Source organism: Vipera ursinii (genome assembly GCF_947247035.1).
Source record: "Vipera ursinii genome assembly, chromosome: 4".
Classification (NCBI taxonomy): Eukaryota; Metazoa; Chordata; class Lepidosauria; order Squamata; family Viperidae; genus Vipera; species Vipera ursinii.
In genome coordinates this window covers 31,672,954-31,695,197 of record NC_139514.1, presented here as the reverse complement: position 1 = coordinate 31,695,197, position 22,244 = coordinate 31,672,954, and the positions used below count along the sequence as shown (strand labels likewise).

General features: G+C 36.5%; 1 protein-coding gene across 2 annotated transcripts; it reads right to left on the bottom strand.

Moving 5' to 3' along the window:
- Nucleotides 1-55: 55 nt before the first annotated feature.
- Nucleotides 56-19,274, bottom strand: NIT2 (nitrilase family member 2). Of its 2 annotated transcripts, none has more exons than XM_083362767.1 (10): nt 19,201-19,274; nt 17,312-17,430; nt 14,606-14,726; nt 14,434-14,522; nt 9,206-9,299; nt 8,671-8,745; nt 6,646-6,724; nt 6,276-6,374; nt 4,812-4,867; nt 56-3,281 (listed from the first exon to the last, which is right to left on the bottom strand). In XM_083362767.1, exons 1-10 carry the CDS (start codon nt 19,226-19,228, stop codon nt 3,190-3,192), a joined length of 852 nt encoding a protein of 283 aa, XP_083218893.1. In that variant the 5' UTR covers nt 19,229-19,274; the 3' UTR covers nt 56-3,189. The 2 variants fall into 2 exon arrangements, with proteins under 2 accessions (XP_083218893.1, XP_083218894.1); XM_083362768.1 differs by having other exon boundaries at nt 9,206-9,254.
- Between the last annotated feature and the right edge of the window lie 2,970 nt (nt 19,275-22,244).

The following is a 22,244-nucleotide window of genomic DNA, read 5'->3' as shown; positions in this document are numbered from 1 at the left end:
CCTAAAGACACTGTTGCAGTGTGTTGAATGGTGGAAGTTACTTTTCCCCCCCCCCCCCCGTTTGTGCTGTTGTAATTCTGTTAAATGTTTAGGTGTTGTGGGAATGGCTATTCAAGAAAAAAAACAATTCCCCCCCTTGCCCTCCCCCATCAAATAATTGTTAGAAGAAACTTAAAAACAAAATTGCAATGGGATCAAATATTATTTTGGCCATGCAAATAAAAATCTTTCTGACACATTTTTTTAGGGTAACTGTTGTGAATGACTGGTTCTAACCACAAGAGTGTTATACAATATGCTGTTCTGTTGATTTTAACAATAGTGCTGTGTATTTTATGTATATAAGAATCCTTTTTCATTATTTTAAGGTTTGGGAAAACAATAAAAATTGTGAACTGTTTGATAGGGAAGATTTTGTTGCAATAGGTACTGAAGCTTTTTTTCCCCCAAAAAAAGAAGATCCCATATGGAAACACTTCTTTACTTCCTTTTGGTTTCTGTTTCATATGAGACAGTGGCTAAACTGGTCTTCAGGGCACTGCTCTCGTAAATAGTTTATAAAACTTGTATAAAGACTTCAAAACTCATTTGCTGTCACATGAAGGTATTCTGCGTTTCGAAAGCAAATTATTTTGATTTGAAATTGGAAAGAATTTTATTATTGAACAGTTTTTCAAAACAACAATGGCAAAATTTCATAGTCACTGCCTAAGAGATTCTGGAACTGTTCAAAACAATATGCTGCAATTACTGTGTCATACAAATAAGATTTTAGAGCCACCAATGCAAAATAAAATCACACTTACATTTTCTTCTCTCAAAGATTGTTATCTTTTTCACTTACTAACAGATGGTGGCTGAACTGGAATGATTGAGCAAAGTCAAATAATACTGCTCAATGTTCAAATTAGAATTTCAGTGCTATAAAAAAAGCAGCGCATTGAAATTTTATTTCATACATCTCCATTTTCCTGCTATGACTGCATCATATTTATTTTTAAAGGGGTTTTTATTTGCATGGCTATACAGTCACTCTCTTGAAAGCAATGAAGAATTAAGCATGTGAGATCTAATTCTAGCATTCCGAATTATAAGAATTTTGCCTGTTATTCAGATATTTGAAGCTGCACTGAAACCGTATATGATTCTTTTTGTAAATGACTTATACATGTAAAGTCACCAAATAAATATTATGTTCAGATATCTTTATATATCTGTGGTCTGGGGTATTGATTAATGAAATTTTACCCTAATTGGATAAAGAAAATGTACTGGAAGCTGTTGCAGAAATGAAATTAATGAAACTTCTTAAATTCTGTTCATTTTCTTTGCTGAAATTTGGGGAGAAAACCCATTCTATATTAGGGGTGAGTTTCAACCTTGAAATACCCCAATTGTGAGTATAGACTATAATTTTCTTCAAAGTGTGAAATTGGATATTTCAAAAGACATAACTCAGTATTCTGGCCATTCTAACATTGCCACTAAACTGTTCTATGACTTATGATTGGGCTGTATTTTTCAGAATTTTTATAGCCCAGCATGTGCAATAGCAAGGACCAATTATGTCCCTGCAGCTCTAAATATAGGGGGATATGGGAATGAAGTGTGTAGAAGAAAGAAACAAGTATATGCTGGACAGAAGAATATTAATAGTCCTACAACCTTCTCATCTATTTGATAAGTTGCTATTTTTAAAAAAAAGTTATAAAAAGCTAGACATCAAATGGAGAAATCAATGGATTTGTTTTATTTTGCTGTCAGATAGTGCAAAGGTGTGTGTCTGTGTATGTATACACACACATCACATTGATAATGCTGCTGAAGGTTATATAAAGTGTTCCACAACATAAGGATTGATTTGTTGTACATTAATATTACTCATGCAATTAAGAAGCATCATAAGCCACCATTTTTTTTACCAGAAGACATTCTTACAAGCAAGCATAAATTTTATTTTAAAGATTGATATGGCCACCAATCTTAAGTAACTCTGGGTGACTTAAAACAAAAATAAAACCAAGAAATATTAAAAAATAAACAAAACCTCTGCCCCCTGGAGATTCCCCGTAGCAGGCTTGTCTCTCTTTCCATGCCTCCCACCCATACAATTCCAGCACCTCAGTCAAGAAAAAGGGAAAAAAGCCAACCAATTTTAATGGCCTTCTGAAAGGCTAGAAGGGTAGGGACCTGTCAAATCTCTGGCAGGATGTTCCACAAGGAGGAAAGCAGTTGCTTGCAGTCTAGGCAGCTGGAATCAGTTCATGATGTTCCAAACCATAAGCCATTCGCAGTTTTGAGTATAATTTAAGGGGAGGAAGAGGGCTCACAACATTTCTGAATGGTTCTCTAGATAGAACTATCTGAATTATTGATGAAAACTGAATTGTAGCTTAAGTTCATTCCTTGGCTATCAACCTACAGATGTGGAACCATCCCAGGCTTGGATAAAACTATTCCTGTATGAGGTTTAATCTGATGGGAAGGAACCAGGGAGAATTTATGGATAGTTGCAGCTGCTCAAAATACAAGCTCTTCTGGGTCAGTTGGATGACTTCTTCATATACGTTTTGGGATGTGGAAGTAATGAGAAAGTACAGAGGCACTCTTTGAATCTTTTAATGTTTGGGACTTCTGAGAGACAGCACGCTAAAACTGCTTCTTTAGATAATAAATCTTTTTGAAGAACGTGTTTATTCATTCATTAAAAACAGCCCAACTGGATGAACATTGTTGAGACTTGCATGATGCTTCAAAAGTATCTTCAAAATACTGTTGGGGGAGCTTAGCTAATTTAATCTCTTGATTATTTTTCATAAAATCAAATAAATACCATACTTCAAAAGAAGAATGCATTTGATAATTTTTAGAAGTAACCAATTTAGGTCAACTTAACAAAAAAGGAATCTGCTTTTACCCAATGTATTATTTTGGAAAATATATTCTCCAAAATGGAGCATTTGTTGATGTGACTGATTATTCCATTTTCGGGGGGGGGGAAATTGTATGTCAGAAAAGTTTATAATGCAATACAAAATGCCCAAAAGCTTAAGCACAGACTTAAGAAAATTTTAAGCTCAAACTCTCACCATTACATGGAGATCATTTTAATTATAATTTGATTTACTAGTTTATTACACTGAATTAGCTAATAATGGCTATTAGAAAATGTGTCAGTCCAAATTAGAATCATACAATTTTTGCTTCCAGAGTATAAAGATCAGATCGTTTCTGGGAAAGAACAGGGATTTGTTCACGGATTTCTTCAGCCTTCTTTAAGTCTGTATAAAAAAATAAAGCCATATTAATCCCAATTCTGTTTATTTCCCATATCAAAATAATTAGACAGCATGTAGCTTGAGCACAATTCCTGTCAACCACTCATTAAAGCATCTGTATTTTTCTTGTGTTGTGTGGTCAGAATAAAAGCCATCCCCTAGGACAGTGATGGCGAACCTTTTAGAGACCAAGGGCCCAAACTGCAACCCAAAACCCACTTATGTATCATTGGGTGCCGGATGGGCATGGGTGGGCGTGGCTGCTGTAACGGCAGACTGGGTGGGACTAAAAAATTCCCAATTTTCCGCGAACTTTTTTTTCCCCATGAGAAGTTGAAATTGATTGATTGATTGAACCTTTCTCTTTTTTTGCACACTGGCAGAGGCCTAAAGCTGAAGGCCTAGGACTGGGGCGACAGCGCGCATGCCTACAGAGAGGGCTCTGCATGCCACCTGTGGCACCCGTGCCATAGGTTCGCCACCATGGCCCTAGGAGCTGTATGATCCTAGAAAATGATGCATGCATTAATGAATTACAGAAAAAAGCTGCATTTGTGTTCCAGCTACTTCAGATGTATGCAATCACTTGGTATCTAATACTGTATATTTACATCTTTATAAGGCAAATCTTAACAGACTGAACTATTATAATTGCTGCACCTCTTACAGCTGAAAAGTTCTTAAATGACTTCACTGTCAACCTGAATACGATAAATATTCCAACTAATAGGCAGAAAACTGAAAGAGAACAACTTACCGTATTTTTCGGACCATAAGACGCACTTTTTTCCCAAAAGTGGGGGGGAAAATGAGGGTGCGTCTTATGGTCCGAAGGTGATCCGTATGGCCAGCCCCAACCTCCGCAAGTGGAAAGCAAGGGAGATTGCCAGGAGCACGAATCGGCACGTGCTGAGAAACGCCAATCTCCCGCTCCTGCACTCTCCCTCGCTCGGTTTCAGCTTCCCTTGCTACAAGAGAAAGCAGGCTGAAACAGAGTGAGGGAGATTGCCAGGAATGCGAATCGGCTGATCTCGCGCTGCTGCAATCTGCCTCGTTTCAGCCTGCTTTCTCTTGTAGCAAGGGAAGCTGAAACCGAGCGAGGGAGTTTGCAGGAGCGCGAGATCAGCCGATTCGCATTTCTGGCAATCTCCCTCACTCCGTTTCAGCTTGCTTTCTCTTGTAGCAAGGGAAGCTGAAACCGAGTGAGGGAGTTTGCAGGAGCACGAGATCGGCCGATTCGCATTTCTGGCAATCTCCCTCACTCCGTTTCAGCTTGCTTTCTGCAAGAGAAAGCCGGGCTGCAGGTCCGTCTCCGCGGGTACTGCTCTAATGCAGAGAGGGAAGGACAAAGAGGGAGGGAGGGAAGGAAGGAAGGGACAATGGGAGAGGGAGGGAGAGAAAGAGAGAGAAGGAGAAAGAATTTTTTTTCTTGTTTTCCTGCTCTAAAAACTGGGTACGTCTTATGGTCCAAAAAATACGGTAGCTAATTTACAAGAGCCTCCATAAAGATTTAAATTAGTCCTATCAACTCACCTATTTCTGCATAGACAATTGTTTCTTCAGTGCCAGCTTTGGCTATAACTTCACCCCTAAAAATGAAAGTAAAAGTTTAACAAATTGTGTATTGCCATAGTGAGTGTGGCCTTACTGATTTCTTAATCCCCTGCTGGTCTTCAGGGTCACTTCCTGGAACTGTTCTAGAAATTTACTTCTTCAGCATTTTTATGTTCTCATGAATGGCAATTGAAAAACAGGAAAGACATTATTCAAGGAACAGAAATCGGCAAAAATCACTTCCTCCTCAGAGTTGCTTCTTGTTAGCATAATTTAATTGCATTTGTTCAAAGTTGATAACAGAATTCTGGAAGATGAAAAGACAATGTGCTTTCAAGTCCTATACAATTCTTCCTTTCTTTTAACCACAGGATCAATTTACTTCACTTTAAGGCAATCTTTCCCATCCTGATATAACCATAATGTGCTGAAATAAGTCCTTCCAAACGTAGTCCTAATATACTTGATGGTTCATGAAGATTGATCTAAAGTAATCAATATTACAGATCAGGAATGTGTGAATATGTTCTACATTTGTTATTATCTTACTGGACTTCACCACGTCAAGCTGTGGACTTGTAAGCCTCAGTTTTCTATCAGGTATCTAAAAGCTGTCTATATTTTGCACTGTTTCAAAGCAGAAAGGAACTGGAATGAACCTATCATTTCAAAGGTTATAAAGCACTGATCTTTCCAGCTAATGAAAGAATTTGCATGAAAAAAGAGAGCAAGTGTTAGCATTTAAAAGGTAACAGGCAAATGTGCTAAAATTCAGCTTAGACAATATAAAAACTTCTTTCAATATGTAAAATCTGACCTGAGTATTTTAAACTTCTTGTACTTATTAACTGTATTGTTGATTTTCTGATAACACAGAAGATTGTAAAGCAGTACATTCTGAAGTAATGTAGGCTTGGACTTAGATACTGAAATACATTGCCATATCTTTCTCATACACATCTCCCTCTTTTCCTGTACTGTTGGAAGATATTACTAAAAATAATGGTACAAAATTGATACTTTTATCAAAGGTTTAATCATTTTTTTATTTCATGAAACAAAATTAGTCAAAAATAAAGTGAGACATGTTATCAGGGATGGGGATTTTTCAAATGATTAAAAAGAGAATAGAATACCTAAACCTGTCGCCAGCCATGTCATTAAAAATACATGCAATATATTTTTTAAAAAGTAGCAATTATCCTCACATGTACTTAAACCTGGCATAAAGAATGTTCAAGCATTATTAGTAGAAAAATGTGTATATCTTTGTCCTGGTCACTAAAGATTTCCTCCCTCCATTTCGTTTGAATTCACAGATAAAGGATAATTTTTACTTCAAATGTTTTTTTTTTAATAAAGTTACTGCACATTTTAATTTGGCAATTAATTGTGTCTCGTTGGTTGTAATATATTAGTGGAAGAATTTGTTTTCTTACTTACCATGGATTTACTACTGTACTATGTCCCCAAGCCACATAAGATCCTGTGTCATCCCTAGCAGGAGATGCAGTTGCTACATAGACCTGGTTATCCACAGCTCTGCCAAAAAGGGAAAGAAAGAGTATCAGCCTATTAGCCATTTCAGGTGGAGTTAAAAATGTGGCACTTGGGAGTTTTTTAATTCAATAAAAATAATCAGTAAACACTATATTAGATCCCAAGTATCTAAAATAACATCAAATGAGAGAACATAGTTTGAGTTTAAATTTTAAAAAGGTTAAGTGCAATAACCAAGAGTTATAGTAGAGCGAGCCATTTCAATGCAACAAATGTAAGAAAGAGTGTAAGGCACAGATAAATGGATTCTCACCGGCCTCTTTGCAGCAGTTCCCAGTGGGCTGGTCCAGTTGTCAAGTTAAAAGCCCCTGGATATACTAGGAGTTTGCAACCTTAGTTCAAAAGGAAGATAGGATGACAATATGATCAGAAAGATAAAACATACGTAATAAAAAGTCATTGCTGTTGATTTGATACACTTTAGTCAACCCTTCTTTCTATTTGTTTTCAATGGTTAGTCTGTAAAGTATGTTTGAAAATATAATTTTAAGAAGTCAGTTTGCACTAAAACCTGCCAGATTAGAATTCCAAACTGATAACTGAACCTAAACTGATAATTGAAAACAATGGCTTGCTCCCAGGCCCAGGGTTGATGTTTATTTATTTAAAGCCTCTATTTTAGTTGTTTTTCTTCTAGTTTTGTACACTACCTAGTATCAACTGGAGATGGGCAGCTAATAAATTTAAATAATCCCCCTCCTCCTCGCCAAAAATGCCCAAATTGGTGAAACTATATGTTTTAGTTCCTTAGAAAAATACATTTACCATTTTAATTCCTAAGGAATGAAACAATAGGAAACCTGGCCTAGCCATTGTATCATCTAAAAAAAAGTCTCTAAATCGGAAGGGAATAACCACATGCCACCTGACTTCTAGAAAAGACCCCTTGAGATAATGCTTTGATTTGCCAATGGAATGATTGCCATTTTGAAGCAGAAAACCTATTAGAACTAATACTATTCAATTGCAGCACAAATCAGGGTAATTTATACTTTGTAATGCATGCAACTAGAGGTGAAAAATATCAGCCTTTCCCAATCTGAAACCAGTGTCATAACTCATGCCACACATTGAAAAACAGGAAGCTCATCTAAACTTTATTTAGACAATTTGAATGCAATGGGGAAAATTTCTAAAGTAATCTAATTGAGGCATATAAAAAAGGCAAAAGAAAGAGGCTTCAATATCATTTAATGAGGTAAATAAATTATATAAATGACATGAATTGTATTTCAGAGATATTTGAGAAGAATGGGCATCACTCCTTCAAATGGTACATTATATCAACACTGAATATACATATTTTAATTGCCATAATCCACACGTTTGCTAATTTTTTCAAGATACTGGTGTTCTCATTTAATCTTTCTCAGATAAGAGCACCAAATCCTGGCTGATTTTAATTATTGTTAATCTATTAAAATATTATTTGAGCTTAAGTGGTTATGTGTTCCATGATACACACACAGAACTGTAAATCTTAAATATTGTCTATAAAAGTTTGACAACAATGTAGTGCTCAATATAAAGAAAAAGACCGGGCACCACTCATCTCCAGATTTCTAAAGCAGACACCCAAGAAACAAGCATATTCTAATTCTGGAAGATAAAACATTTCACACTTTAACAAAAAAGTTTTGTCCTCATGTCACCTGCCTTGTGGAATAACTCTCCATTGGTCATAGGTATGAATAGTCTCAACACTATAGGCCTTCGGGAAAGTGATGAAGACCTGTCTTTTCCCCAAGTTCTGGGACCAGGCTGTTAATGAAGCTCTCGTATTTATTTATTTTTTTATTATTTTAATTCCATTTATATCCCGCCCTTCTCCGAAGACTCAGGGCGGCTTACAAGCTTAGCAGTAGCCTTCATTCTATGTATATGCCTGCTTATTAGGGCTTTCATACACCCCCCAAGCGGCATTATTACAAAGTCAGCTTAATTGCCCCCAACAATCTGGGTCCTCATTTTACCTACCTCGGAAGGATGGAAGGCTGAGTCAACCTTGAGCCTGGTGGGATGCGAACCTGCATTAATTGCAGACAGCTGGTGTTACTTAAGGAGGCATTAGCCCACTGCTCCACCAAGGCTCTTGGTTATATGGTTTATGAATAAGAGATATTTTTACTGGATCCTCAACTTTGTCTCCTTTAAATTTATTTAATTTGATAACTGTGTAGTGTTTTTATCCTTATTTGCTGCATAGGGTTTCTCTAGTACATGAGTAGCCATATACATTTAATTTAATGCATAAATTAGGAGATTTTCTCAACTTTACCTTTCTGGGTATAGATTTGAGCTAGTTCAGGAAATCGGATGTCATAACAAATGCCAATTCCTATTTTACAGTAAGCTGCATCAAAACAAGATATGCAAGATATTTGTTATTACTACAGATCAACACTAATGTCTCTAGTATTGCAAAAAAATGTATAAAGTATTTATTATGTCAGAGGAAGAGAATTCTGGTTTTTAATATCCATATAACAAGCTTGCTCTGAATCACAAATTTCATATCAAGAATTAGTTTTCACCAATTCATATCTTTCTACTAAAAATAGGATTAAGAAATCTGCAAATGAGTAATTACATTCAGAGAAATTCAGGGTATCTTTTCCAACACCACGAGATACGTTAAACATTTATAATAGTACATTTGACCATAATTCATAATCAAACATGAAGGAACAACTGAATGTATATTAGAAATAAATGTTAAACCTAAATAAAATCCTAGATTTAGAAAAAAATACATTAAAAAAAATCTGAAAGTGAATTAGTTTTCACTGCCAAACCAAAGTTTCTTTACTTACATGTATCCAATACAGAAAACCTGTCACCTGCACTCAGAGTTTCTGATTCCTTAAATTGGATTTTTCCAGGCACATTAATGTCAAACAAATGAATCTGTTTTAAAATTGAAGACAATTCTTGTTTAAAGATTCTTTAATTGCATATTCTCTGCACAAATTCACAGAATGGTACATTGAATATATACCTTCCAACGACTACTATGCCAAACCATCAACTTTACAATTAAACACAGAGAAAAGCTTTGTCCAGGAATAAACGATCAATCACTAAGCTGAAAGATGACACTGATACATTGAAACTCTACCATTTTGGTCCTCACTTTTTTTTGTAAATATTTTATTAGAATTTTTTAACATAACATAAATCTTGGTGGAGCAGTGGGCTAATGCCTCCTTAAGTAACACCAGCTGCCTGCAATTAGTGCAGTTTCGCATCCCACCAGGCTCAAGGTTGACTCAGCCTTCCATCCTTCCGAGGTAGGTAAAATGAGGACCCAGATTGTTGGGGGCAATAAGCTGACTTTGTAAAAATGCCGCTTGGGGGGGGGGGCAAAAGCCCTAATAAGCAGGTATATACATAGAATGAAGGCTATTGCTAAGCACATTGATTTGTGCTTTACCGTATTTTTCGGACCATAAGACGCACTTTTCCCCTCCCAAAAGTGGGTGGAAAAACGAGGTGCGTCTTATGGTCCGAAGGTAAGCGAAAACACTTGTCTCCCGTTCAGTCAATGCAGTCCACCAGCTCCATTGGAGAGACGTGATTGAATGAAGACGTGGAATTCTCCGCCCCGCCCCTGTGATTGGTCGACAGGGGAGGAAATACGGACGTGCCTGCCATGCCTTCTGACTGCCTCCCCCTCCCTGCACGTGCACATTTTCTTTCTTTTACCTCGCTGCTAAAGAAATAGTTTTTGCTAAACTAAACCTCATAGGCGACTTGTCCCAGCAAAGCCGTGAGTTGTCCCTGCAGGTTTCTCTGCTAAGTTTATTGGAAGTGATTTCCCATTTGCAAGATAATACTGCTAATTGTTTGAAATTGCTTCGGCATCTTAGAAAACCTATTCAGGGAAAAGAAACTACAGGTACCTAACTACCTTTCTTTTTCTTTCTTTCTTTCTTTCTTTCTTTCTTTCTTTCTTTCTTTCTTTCTTTCTTTTCTTTCTTCCTCCCTCCCTCCTTTCTTCTTTCCTTCTCTTTCTTCCTTCCTTCTCCCTTCCTTCTTTCTTTCTCTCTCTCTCTCTCTTCCTTGCTCCCTCCATCCTCCCTTTCTTTCTTCTTTCTTTCTTTCTTCCTTCTTTCTCTCCTTTCTTTCTTTCTTTTCTTTCTTTCTTTCTTTCTTTTTCTTTCTTTCTTTCTTTCTTTCTTTCTTTCTTTCTTTCTTTCTTTCTTTCTTTCTCTTTCTCTATCTCTCTCTTTCTTCCTCCCTCCCTCCCTCCTTCCTTCCTTCCTTCTCTCTCTCCCCTCCTTCCTTCCTAGTATACCGGTACTATTTGGTCCAGATTATTTTTTTCTTGTTTTCCTGCTCTAAAAACTGGGTGCATCTTATGGTCAGGTGCGTCTTATGGTCCAAAAAATACGGTAAATTGTAAGCCGCCCTGAGTCTTCAGAGAAGGGCGGGATATAAATGGGATTAAAAAAAATCATTATAAAACAGAATGTTGTCTGGGTAACATTTATAAGACAGTCCTTAACAATTAATTTCTATAATCTATATTCCATATGTTAATTATTTGATTTCCCCTTTCCCCAACATATCTTTCTTTGCAAAACATTACATTAAGATAGTTTTATTTGCTTAACAACAGTTCAATATATAGTTTCAATAATCTTGTATATCATTTTAGTTGCCTTATCATAACTCCTGTCACCATGTTTATTTCAGCTTATTTCTCCTTTTTAACACTTAACTATATTTACCTTGGTGGATTTCATTCTGTTTTTTCCATACCCTCTCAAATTTTTATATTTCCCAATCAATAAGTAAAAGAAAAAAGAAACAAAAAGAAACAAAAAAAGAAAGAAGAGCAGCTTATTTCTCCCTCCAAATTCTAAATGTTCTTACAAATAACAATCAGTTCAACATTCAACTATATTTACATTAGTGAATTTAAGTACTAAACTACAAAAAATAACATGAAAATATGTATTTCTCCTAATTTAATATATATTTATTCCCTCAATTTCTCATTCTTTTTAACCATACCTAAAAATGTATTTAGTCTATTTAAACTTTGAACATTCCATTTAATAGTTCTAATCATCTAATTCTTTAAATCTCATTCAAAACACATTTTTTTATATTTTTCTTATCATCACATTTAAGTAGCTAAAACGTTTGCTTTTGTTTAAATCAATTCAACTCAGAAGAATAGGAAAACAACAAAAACAACAAAAAACACAATTATATTTTATTTTTTATTTTTTTTTATTTTTTATTCCATTTATATCCCGCCCTTCTCCGAAGACTCAGGGCGGCTTACAAGCTTAGCAGTAGCCTTCATTCGATGTATATGCCTGCTTATTAGGGCTTTCACACACACACCCCAAGCGGCATTATTACAAAGTCAGCTTAATTGCCCCCAACAATCTGGGTCCTCATTTTACCTACCTGGGAAGGATGGAAGGCTGAGTCAACCTTGAGCCTGGTGGGATGCGAACCTGCACTAATGGCAGGCAGCTGGTGTTACTTAAGGAGGCATTAGCCCACTGCTCCACCAAGGCTCTTTGATTTGGAGGAAGATATTGATTTGGAGGAAGAAAAAGAAGAAAAAATTTCCCTCTAAGAGTAGTATATTTCAAATTTTTCCCATTTCTTAGCCATATTCAAACAAATGTTTCTTTTTGAAGTATTCTTTCTGATATATTCCATCTTTTTTCATCATTTGTTTCCCTAAAGGGAATTTTTTCTCATTCTTTTCCTTATCTTCAAAGTTTAGACGTATTAAAATATTTCCCAATTGAATTAAATCATATTTTTTTATATGATTCCATCTTCAAGTCTCTATCCTCAAAATTATATTTAATCATCTCTGCTATATTTTCCTGAGAGAGTTTTTGAAGTGAAATTAAGTTGAGAATAAGTTGATTCATGCTCTCAAAGTTCTTCTGCATTTCCTTGTAATTTAAGGTCATTGTCCTTTGAAATTTTTGCTGCTTATCATATACTTCCTTTTTTGAAATGAGCGTTTTATAAGGTTCCTTCTTTGAGTCTCTGTCTTCAGAATCTTGTTCAGTCATCTCTACTGTATTTTCCTGAGGAATTTCTTGGAGTGAAATTAAGTTGAAAATGAGTTGATTCATACTCTCAAAGTTATTCTGGATTTCTATGTAGTTTAAAGTCATTGTCCTTTGAAATTGTTGTCGCTCATCACATGTTTCCTTTTGTAAAGTATTCATTGCTTCAGCTGTGTTATCTTTGTTTAAAACAGGTGCATTTTCTGAAAGCTTAAAAGTTCAAAGGGAAAAAAAGAAAAGAAATCCTCATCCACCAGCAGGTGTCAGCATTTGCTCATTTTTCATGTCTTTCTAGTTGTTTTCTTTCTCTAAAGGGTAAATGTCGCCACCCAACTGAAAGGGAGGGAGCAAAGTCCCCCTCCCCCTTTCCTTCTTCGGAGATCTATTATTTTGGGGATTTTCGTCTTCAGGAAAGTAGGTGGGATAGAGAAAATCAGTATTCCTACCCAGATTCAAGCATGCTGTTTATTATTTTGCTTGGTTTAATTGCTTATGACTTCTGTTGCTTCAACTGTGACTGGACATGGCGTTAGCCAACCTTTTCTTCCATTGGTTTCTGGGAGGCTTCTCCTGGACTGTTCAGAGAGACCACCGTCTCTCCTAAGTCCCTGGGATTTCCATCCTTCATTCCACCTCTTCAGGGTGGATTCTAGCCCCTTAGGGTCCCCAACAAAAAGAAATTTCAGCCGGAAGATCCAACATTTCGAATTATCCAACTGCTCCGCTGAGAAACAGGAACCGGAAGTCCATTTTGGTCTTCACTTCTTGTGAGTAGTAAATGTTTGTTAAATCTGAACTAAAAAGTAGTTTAAAATAAACTTGAAGCCAGTGGTCTGGAAAAAAGGTACGGTTTTTAATTGCAAGATGTTGACACTTGGCAGATATTTATGGGAAACAAGGCAGCTAGTTGCCAGAAAGTGCAAGAAATTCATGCACTTCTCAACTAAAGTACACTTTGTCTTAATGCAGCTATATGTACAAACCAATATAGAGTGTCAAATAATATTGTGTACACAAACAACACATACTTCATTTAGATCACTTGAAAAGGTGCTCTAAATCTAAAAGGTGATCTTTCAGAAAGCACCACAGAAGTTTTGGGTATGGGTATGACTACTGGTAAAATTACAATGTCATTCCACCAGCTCTTCCTAGAAATAATTAAGCCAGGATTATTGCAACAGTAAATAATTCACTGGTTAATATAGTTAACAAGGAGTGGATGATTGTGACAGAGGCAGAACATTGAAATGTCCTTGTTTTTCTGTGTTACTTAGGTAACTTAGGTACTTAGTTACTTAGGTAACTAATCTGTTACCTAATCTATGTTAATTATTACTCTTGGAAGTAATCTTTTATACATTGGAAGAAGTCAGAGAGAATTAATATCACTTCTTAGTTTTGTTTAAGATTTCCCATTTATAGCAGTAAATACAAAAATGTTTCCACAAGGTAAATTTTCAGTTTATAGCTTTAGCCTAAATCTCTATTATCACTGTCATACAAGTCGTAAAGGAAATAAAACTATGTGATATTTGACAGCATAGGGAAAGGAACAAATGCCCCTAGACTCAGATGCAGTCAATTTAAATTCAGATATGGAAATGGACATGGGAGACCTTGAGCTCTTCTATGAAACTTAGAGCCTCTGCTAAGTTGCAGATTCTCAAGCTAAACTCCAGTATTTTAAAAAGTTGGTTCATACTTATGACCATTATTATTTCCCCAAGGTCATGTAATCACCTTTTGTAACCTTTTGACCAGCAAAAGCAATTGGAAAGCCGGATTCACTTAAGAACCACTTAAGAACTTATCAACTGCAGTGATTCACTTAACAATTGTGGCAAGAAAGTTTGTAAAATGGGGCAAAATTCACTTAATAGATGTCTCATTGAACCACAGAAACTTTGGGGTCAATTGTTGCCATAAGTCGAGGATTATCTGCAATGTTGTCAAACTGACAGAAAAGAGGGCAGACAAGATTTTTTTACCTTTCTATATTTAGCTAACATAGTGCCATCAGGACCAAAAGCTGTGCACGTATTATACAATTTTCCTGCATCGTCTTCTGGAATAGAACCTGTTAAAAGCAAAGATGATTATTTAGTCAAATAAATGGGCTGTATTTATATACAAAAATGAACTTTAAAAATAACAATTTACCTCCAATGAGATATATCCCACATTCCTTTGCAATTTCTGAGAGCTTGTGTGTGCAGTCTCCAGGAATTTTCTCTGCATATTCTGGAAAATATTTTGTGCCATAGGGACAATTGAAGCATTCCTAGAATGAGAACCAAAATAAGTCAGACACCCATGAGGCACATTTAAGGAATATATCTTTTTTTAAAGTAACATTAAAATATAAAATGCAAAAATGACTGAACTGATACTGGAATTATATAAACCTAGTTTACATAATATGTAAAGTCATAATACATTATAAATCATGAGAGACAAGCAGTTTGGTGTAGCAAGAGCACTTAGACTTACATACCACTTCACAGTACAGTACTTTACTGCCCTCTCTAAACGGTTTACAGAGTCAGCACATTGACCCCAACAATCTGGGTCCTCATTTTACCAACCTTGGAAGAAAGACTGAGTCAACCTTGAGCTGGTGAGACTCGAACTGCCGAACTGCTGGCAGCCAGCAGTCAGCGGAAGTAGCTGCAATACTGTATTCTAACCACTGTGCCACCTCGGTGCAGCAATTAAGTTGCTTACCTAGAAACCAGAAGACTGGGAAGTCTTGGCCTCTCTTAGGCATAAAAGCTGACTGTGTGACTTAGAGCCAGTAATTCTTATCAGCCCAATTTATCTCACAAGTTTGTTACTGTGAGGAAAATAGGAGGTAGGCATATCAGGTATGTTTACTGCCTTGAGTTTATGTGTATGCTTGTGTGTGTGTGTGTATATACCAAAGCAGAATAAAAATATAATACACTTCACTACAGTAGAAGTAGTCCTTGATTTATGACAGGTTGCTTAGTGATGGCTGAATGTTACAATCGACCCCCCAAAACGGACTAACAACCCAATTTTGAAGTTGAAACATTTGCTCCCTGGTCACATGACCCACTTTTACAGTACCGTGCAGTCATGTGACAATTTGTTTTTGCCAGAAAATGACATTTACTTCTAGTTTCCAGCAAAAACTGCCCCACAGCAAAAATGGGTTCACTTAATGACTATCATATCTGCTTAATGACTGCTACAAAAAAGATTGTAAAATTAGGTTAGTCACATGGGTGACCCAATTTACAATTAAGATCAGCAGGCTCTATTATGGTCATAAGTCAAGGACTATCTGTATGAATAGGTTTCTAGGGGTTTACACAGCACAATAAGCCATAATGTGATGTGTTTGGTTTAATAGCTAAGAAAACACTTAACCTCTGCCCCTCAAAACCTACATTATAGCTTAGCCTGACTTAGGCTTCAAGATATTATGAACAAATACACTTTCTGCTATTCCAAGAAGCAGAACTTGTTGCTCAGCTAAGATCTCTAGTTGGACAGGCATGGATGTATTTATTTATTTATAAAATTTATTGGTTGCCCATCTTACTATAGGGTAACTCTGGGTGGCTTTCAGTTACATCTTAATTAAAACATAAAATGTTAAAACCAAAACTTACAACCAAAGACACATGGGGAGGGCAGGGGTGGAGGGGGGCAGAGAGGTGGAATCTGTTATTACTCAATCAATACCCCACTGGAGCCGCAAGCCAACTGGCCTAGCCATGTCTTTAGGCCCTTACATAAAGATAGGAGGGTTGGGGGGCCAACCTCACATCGGAGGTGCAGGGTGTTCCAGAGGGCAGGAGCAACAGCAGAGAATGCCGTCCTCCTGGACTCCGCCAACCACATGAGTGGTACAGGCCATCCTAGTGGGGTGAGATGGTTCCTCAAGTAACTTGGACTCATAAAGCCCTTGAAGGGCTTTAAAGGTGATCACCAATACCTTGAATTGCACCCAGAAGCAGACTGGTAACCAATGCAGCTCACAGAGCAGTGGTTTCATTTGAGGTGCAGTCAACAAGCATCTGGCTAGTTGGCCTCTCTTAGGCATAAAAACTGCTGCATGATTTTGGGCCAGAATACATAAGGCCTTGGATTTTAGCTACATCTGATAAAGGTTCTTTCAACTTCACTCAGCAGAGTCAGAGATAAGCACTTTCAACAAATTTGAAAACTCAATTTGGGTCACAGATATTACTCAATTGTCTCCCCCCCCATTATATCCCAGTTTGCCTACTATCACGGCAAATGAAGTTGTAATATTCACTTGAAGCCAAAATGAAACCTATTTTTAAATCAAAATAAACTGTCCATATTCCCAAAATATTTGTCATATGGCCGAGAAATATATCACACAACCACCGAATTTAAGCGAAACATCTGGAAAGAGCCCAGTGCTCTGCAGCAAAGCAACAAAACATCTATTTAAAAATGTGTGAAAAATACAATATTATAAAACAAGAAAAAGTGCTTTAAAAACAGAAAATGCTGCAATTTTGCAAATACACCTGGCATGAAAAATATTGAAATTTCAATTATACAGGAGTAATGGATCCTGGACCTGGTATGCAGTCTTTAAATTAGTGGATTCAAGGTACCTTGATTCAAAAAGTTTTGTGCTATGAAGGTTATAAATCAACAGACAGGATAGTTTTAGTAGTATATAGATGCAGAGGTACTGTAGCTGTTAGTGTTTATTTAAAGACTAGTTTTAATATTCATTCAGATCTTTGAAAGAAATCCCTAACTATGCCAGGGAGAAAAAGTAAACACCAAATGTAGGGCTCAAGAACAATAAAAAAAATCTGAATTTGGAGAATCGTTTTTGAAAAAAGTTATACGCACTGGCAGAATTACAATTTTTGCTCCTTGTCCTGCTGCAGTTCTCACAAGTCTACAGGCTCTGTTCAAGTTGTCTGTTTTGACAGCAGACACATGGAGCTGGATGAGTGCTAAACGAAAATCTAAAGGTAAAAAAAAGGTAAAGGTTCAGCTATGAAGAAAAACATTTTTAAAAAAATCCTACCATCAATTTTTAATTAGAAAGATACACCTGCCTCCCACAACCACTATGAAGCAACTAAAAACCAAGAATTAGGGGAACCAAAGACCATGTTATACAGGGATTGGAATCTCAATATAACTACGTAGCTAGACGGCACCAGGATGAAGAAACTGATGTAAAGAAAAAAGAGGGGTTAAGCAGCACACTTGATTAAAATAATAATTCTGTATCAACCTAATCCCAACAACTAAAGCTTTGTTTTCACTTCCTTATATAAGTTGCATTATAGTTGAATACAAGTTGAACATTAGCAAACTCTATGATGCAGTTGTTAAAAAACATGTTAATGAAAATACACAGTTGGTGGTGAATCGGGCCTTTAAAAATTACAATATTACTATTTTAGGGCTTATACTTATGCTATATTAAACTGCTATCAATTTTGAGCAATCCTTACAAAAAGATTCTCCATCCTTAGCTTATCTGGTCACATGAGCAGAAGTAACCAAACCTGGTATCATTCCATGAGACCATGATCATAAGTATTATTTCTTGAGAGCACAGTACTATAAAAATATTTTAGTTATAAGGTTTTCCAAAATTTCAGGTATTAAAAAAGTTCCAAAAAAAGTTCCAAAGCATCTTTATGAACTTACTGAAGCATAATTTACAAAACAGGCAGAAGAGCAGAACTGCCTATTACCAATCTTTTCCTGCACCTCAACCCTATGGTATAAAATAAATACTGTTGTGTAGACTTACTTCTTAGTATTTTATAACTGGAGTCCAAATGAGCAAACTGAGTAACACATTTAAAATTATAACCCATTGCACTGTAATTGAGAGCTGTAAGACATGCCAAATCTCAAATTGCTCCAGTTAGAGGATAAGTTAATTTTTAGTATTAAATATTAATAGAGAAAAGTTCATTTAAAATATTACTGTAAATGAGAGGCAGTTTATTGTAGTGTTAGGACATCAGGACAGACACCAGACCACCTTAGCTATGAAGCCAATTGAGTGATCTTGGGCCAGTCACTGTCTTTTAGTCCTAAGAGGAGGCAATGACAAACCACTTCTGGAGGGACTTGTCCAGGCAGACTATGTGAATCAGATCTGATTGAATGGAAGAAAAAGAAATCTTTACTAACATGGTTATAAAGCTGGGAATTACACAATATGAATCACATCCATACACACGAGCACACTTCCTTCAGGACTTTATTCCATGCATCTAAAGTGTAGACTGATTCACGAAAGTTATTATGAAAATAAATTGATTTCTGTATTTGCTAAGGGTTTTTTTTCTTTATATTAAATGCAAAAAACTAACATGAGTATTCATTGAAGTTATCCAAAATTACCACAAAACCACCCCAAAATAAGTACTCAAGGTAATATAGAAAAGGTGTTCCTAAACAGAAACAGTACCTATTTTTTTAACTTTTTAAAATTGCTCCCCCCACCAGCAAACCAAGACAGGACAAGTAGAACCACTGCACGACTACAGCTACATACATAAAACCTACATACAACCTACATAAAATTATACTGGCAGGTCTCTGGTTAACTTTGTTTAAAAATTAGACAAAAAGGAACACAGCACCTTTGCAGAAGGCAAGCCTAAGTCCAAAGACAAAGTTTTTCTTCTCTTTTATCCCCTCTTGTTAAGCGTTCAGCGGAAACTAAACTACCTGAGCACACAATCCTTGTAGGAAAATTTACTCACTGGCCATGACTCCTTTCACCAGCTGCATAACATTGATTCAGTAAGGTTTGCCGCTGACCAGAAAAAGATTCTTAAGAGAACACCGCGCACGCTCAAAAGAAGCAAGGGCTTCTAGGAAATGTAGTTCTTTGGGAACATTTATTTTCCGGTTTTTAGCTATGGGTCCACAACTCCCACAAGCCCTTGCTCTTAAAAGCGTCTCTGAGAATGATGGGAGTTGACGACCAGATTATTTGGCGGATTCCAGATTCTCTAACCTTGAAAAAGGGCTTAATTTTCTTTTTCCTTCCGCCTAGGGCTTTTTTAGTACAATATGTTGAAAGCATAAAACACTAATATTTCATCATGGAAAACTGCGAAGAGGAGTGATAAGTTTGCTGAATTTGTAATCATTAGCACTGCAGAGAGAGAGCTATATTCCACTATTAGAACTACAAAGATCCAGACGGCTGGTACAGTAGAAACCTATTTGCTGCCATCTAGCAGCCATGTGGAATTTTGCAGCTTTCCTCTTACGTACTGAATGTCACTAAAATAAAACTCCCCAGGAATGACAAAATGGCAAATGCAAGGAGCTGCATTTCTTGCTATCTATAAAGACCAAAATTCACATCTATTAATAAAACTTCAGCTGACAGCAACTCATCTGGAAACAGCTATTGGGATCATGGTGAATGAATGAAAATCTAAACCCTGAATGTCACTATTAAGAAAAAGAAAACATATTGAGAATGAAATGTTAAATACAACTTCATATATGACGCCCTTGTATAAAATGGAGTGAAATTGATTGGAATGCTGTACACTTCTGATCACTGCATTTCAAATAAAGTATCGTTTTGCACCTTTACCAAAAGTAGGGGGGAAAGTAACCAAAGTCAGAGAAATAATTCAAGAACTTGGAAGTGTTCTAGTTTACAGTCAAAATGGGTAAAGGGAGGTAATAATTGTGTCAACAAGTGTGGAAAGTGGTGGTGGTGGGGTTTTGCTTTATTTTTGGTCTTTCTCACAAGCTAAGAATGATTCTAAGAGTTGCCTTGCAGTGAGATGGGCAGCAAACAAAATAAAATAAACAGTAAATAAATAAAAATGATAACAGTGCTTCTTTAGAATGTAGAATTTGACATGACCATCAAAGAGAGTCCCAATAAACTGGTGGAGGATTAACATCTTAGTAAAGGTTGTAGTGGAGCCAGAGGGAGGGAGTGCCAGTTCTCTCATCCATGCTTCTGAACTTCTTGAATTCACCTGGTTAATGTAACATAGAATTTTGGATTATATGGGCTCTTGACATGCCCACAGTAGGACTCTTTTTATTTTAATATTATTGTAAAAAATAAAACAATTTTCTTAATAGTTTGTATTCATTTTCAATTTAAAATTATATCACTGTAGGTTTTTAACCTACTTTTTAGAATGGGTGCTGGCATGTGTATTCCTGGCTGACCTGGAATCTTTTATTTTATTTTATTTATTTATTTTTATTTTAATTCCATTTATATCCCGCCCTTCTCCGAAGACTCAGGGCGGCTTACAAGCTTAGCAGTAGCCTTCATTCTATGTATATGCCTGCTTATTAGGGCTTTCACACACACCCCAAGCGGCATTATTACAAAGTCAGCTTATTGCCCCCAACAATCTGGGTCCTCATTTTACCTACCTCGGAAGGATGGAAGGCTGAGTCAACCTTGAGCCTGGTGGGATGCGAACCTGCACTAATTGCAGGCAGCTGGTGTTACTTAAGGAGGCATTAGCCCACTGCTCCACCAAGGCTCTTTCAAGTGTGTTGGATGAGAAATGACCATGTTGTTTGGGCAGTGATGTTATTGGGCTGAGAATGGCCAAGCTGAGGAAGTAGACCTGCAAAAATGTGTTTTCTGATATATATTTTTTTCAAATTCTAGAAGTGAGATTTTAATTATTTACTTTCTGTTCAGTTGGCAACTCTACTTCACGATGTGCAGCCTTATGTATATTTTCTGCACCAATAATTTTTCTCAATACAGTTCGTCCTTGACTTAAAACAGTTCATTTAGTGACCGTTTGAAGTTACAGTGGCCCTGAAAAAAGTGACTTGTAACCATTTTTCACACTTACAACCATGCAGCATTCCCCTGGTCACATGAACAAAGTTCGGGTGCTTGAAAATTGGTTCATACTTATGATGGTTGCAATGTCCCGGTTATCTTCTGCAACCTTTTGACAAGCAAAGTCAATGGGGAAACCAGATTCACTTAACAGTCATGTTACTAACTTAGCAACTACAGTGATTCACTTAACAACTGTGGTAAGTAAGGTTGTAAAATGGGGCACAATTCACTTACTAAATATTTCATTTAGCAACATAAATTTTATTTATTTATTTATTTGTTGAATTTATATACCGCCCTATTCCTGAAGGACTCAGGGCGGTTCATAGGGCAGTTAAAACAGTACAAAAAGAGAATAAAATGGAATTAAATTAGTACAAGCCCACAATTCATAATCACAATAAAATTAAAAATTTAAAATGAATTTAATATAATTTAATATGATTTAATTAAATACTTTAAAATTTAAAATCCCTCAGTCCAGGCCAGACAATTCGAACAACCAGGTTTTTAAGTCCCGTTGAAATGAGCGAAGGTCGGGGGCAGTCCGAAGCTCCATCGGCAGTTCGTTCCAAAGGGCGGGCGCATTCACAGAGAACGCCCTCCCCCTGGGAATCACCCGCCGGGTGATTTTGGGTTCAATTGTTGTAAATTGAGGACTACCTGTATTTCCTCCTAAGCAACTATCAGTGTAGGGCCCAGTGTATTAAAAGGCCTCTAAAATACTCCTTCAAAATTATGTCCAATAGAACTGACACGTACTCATAATAAATAATAAAATACAGATTTGAAAACTGTTGTAAAATGTATTGACTTCACCTAATTCCTCTGTCTTTCCCACTCTTCTCAATTTCTTTTATCAGTTTGTTAATGAAACTTGTGACTGAGAGCAAAAAAAGTGTATGTGTCAGGCTCGGCACGCCTGACATTCGGAGAAGCCGCGGAGCGACCTAC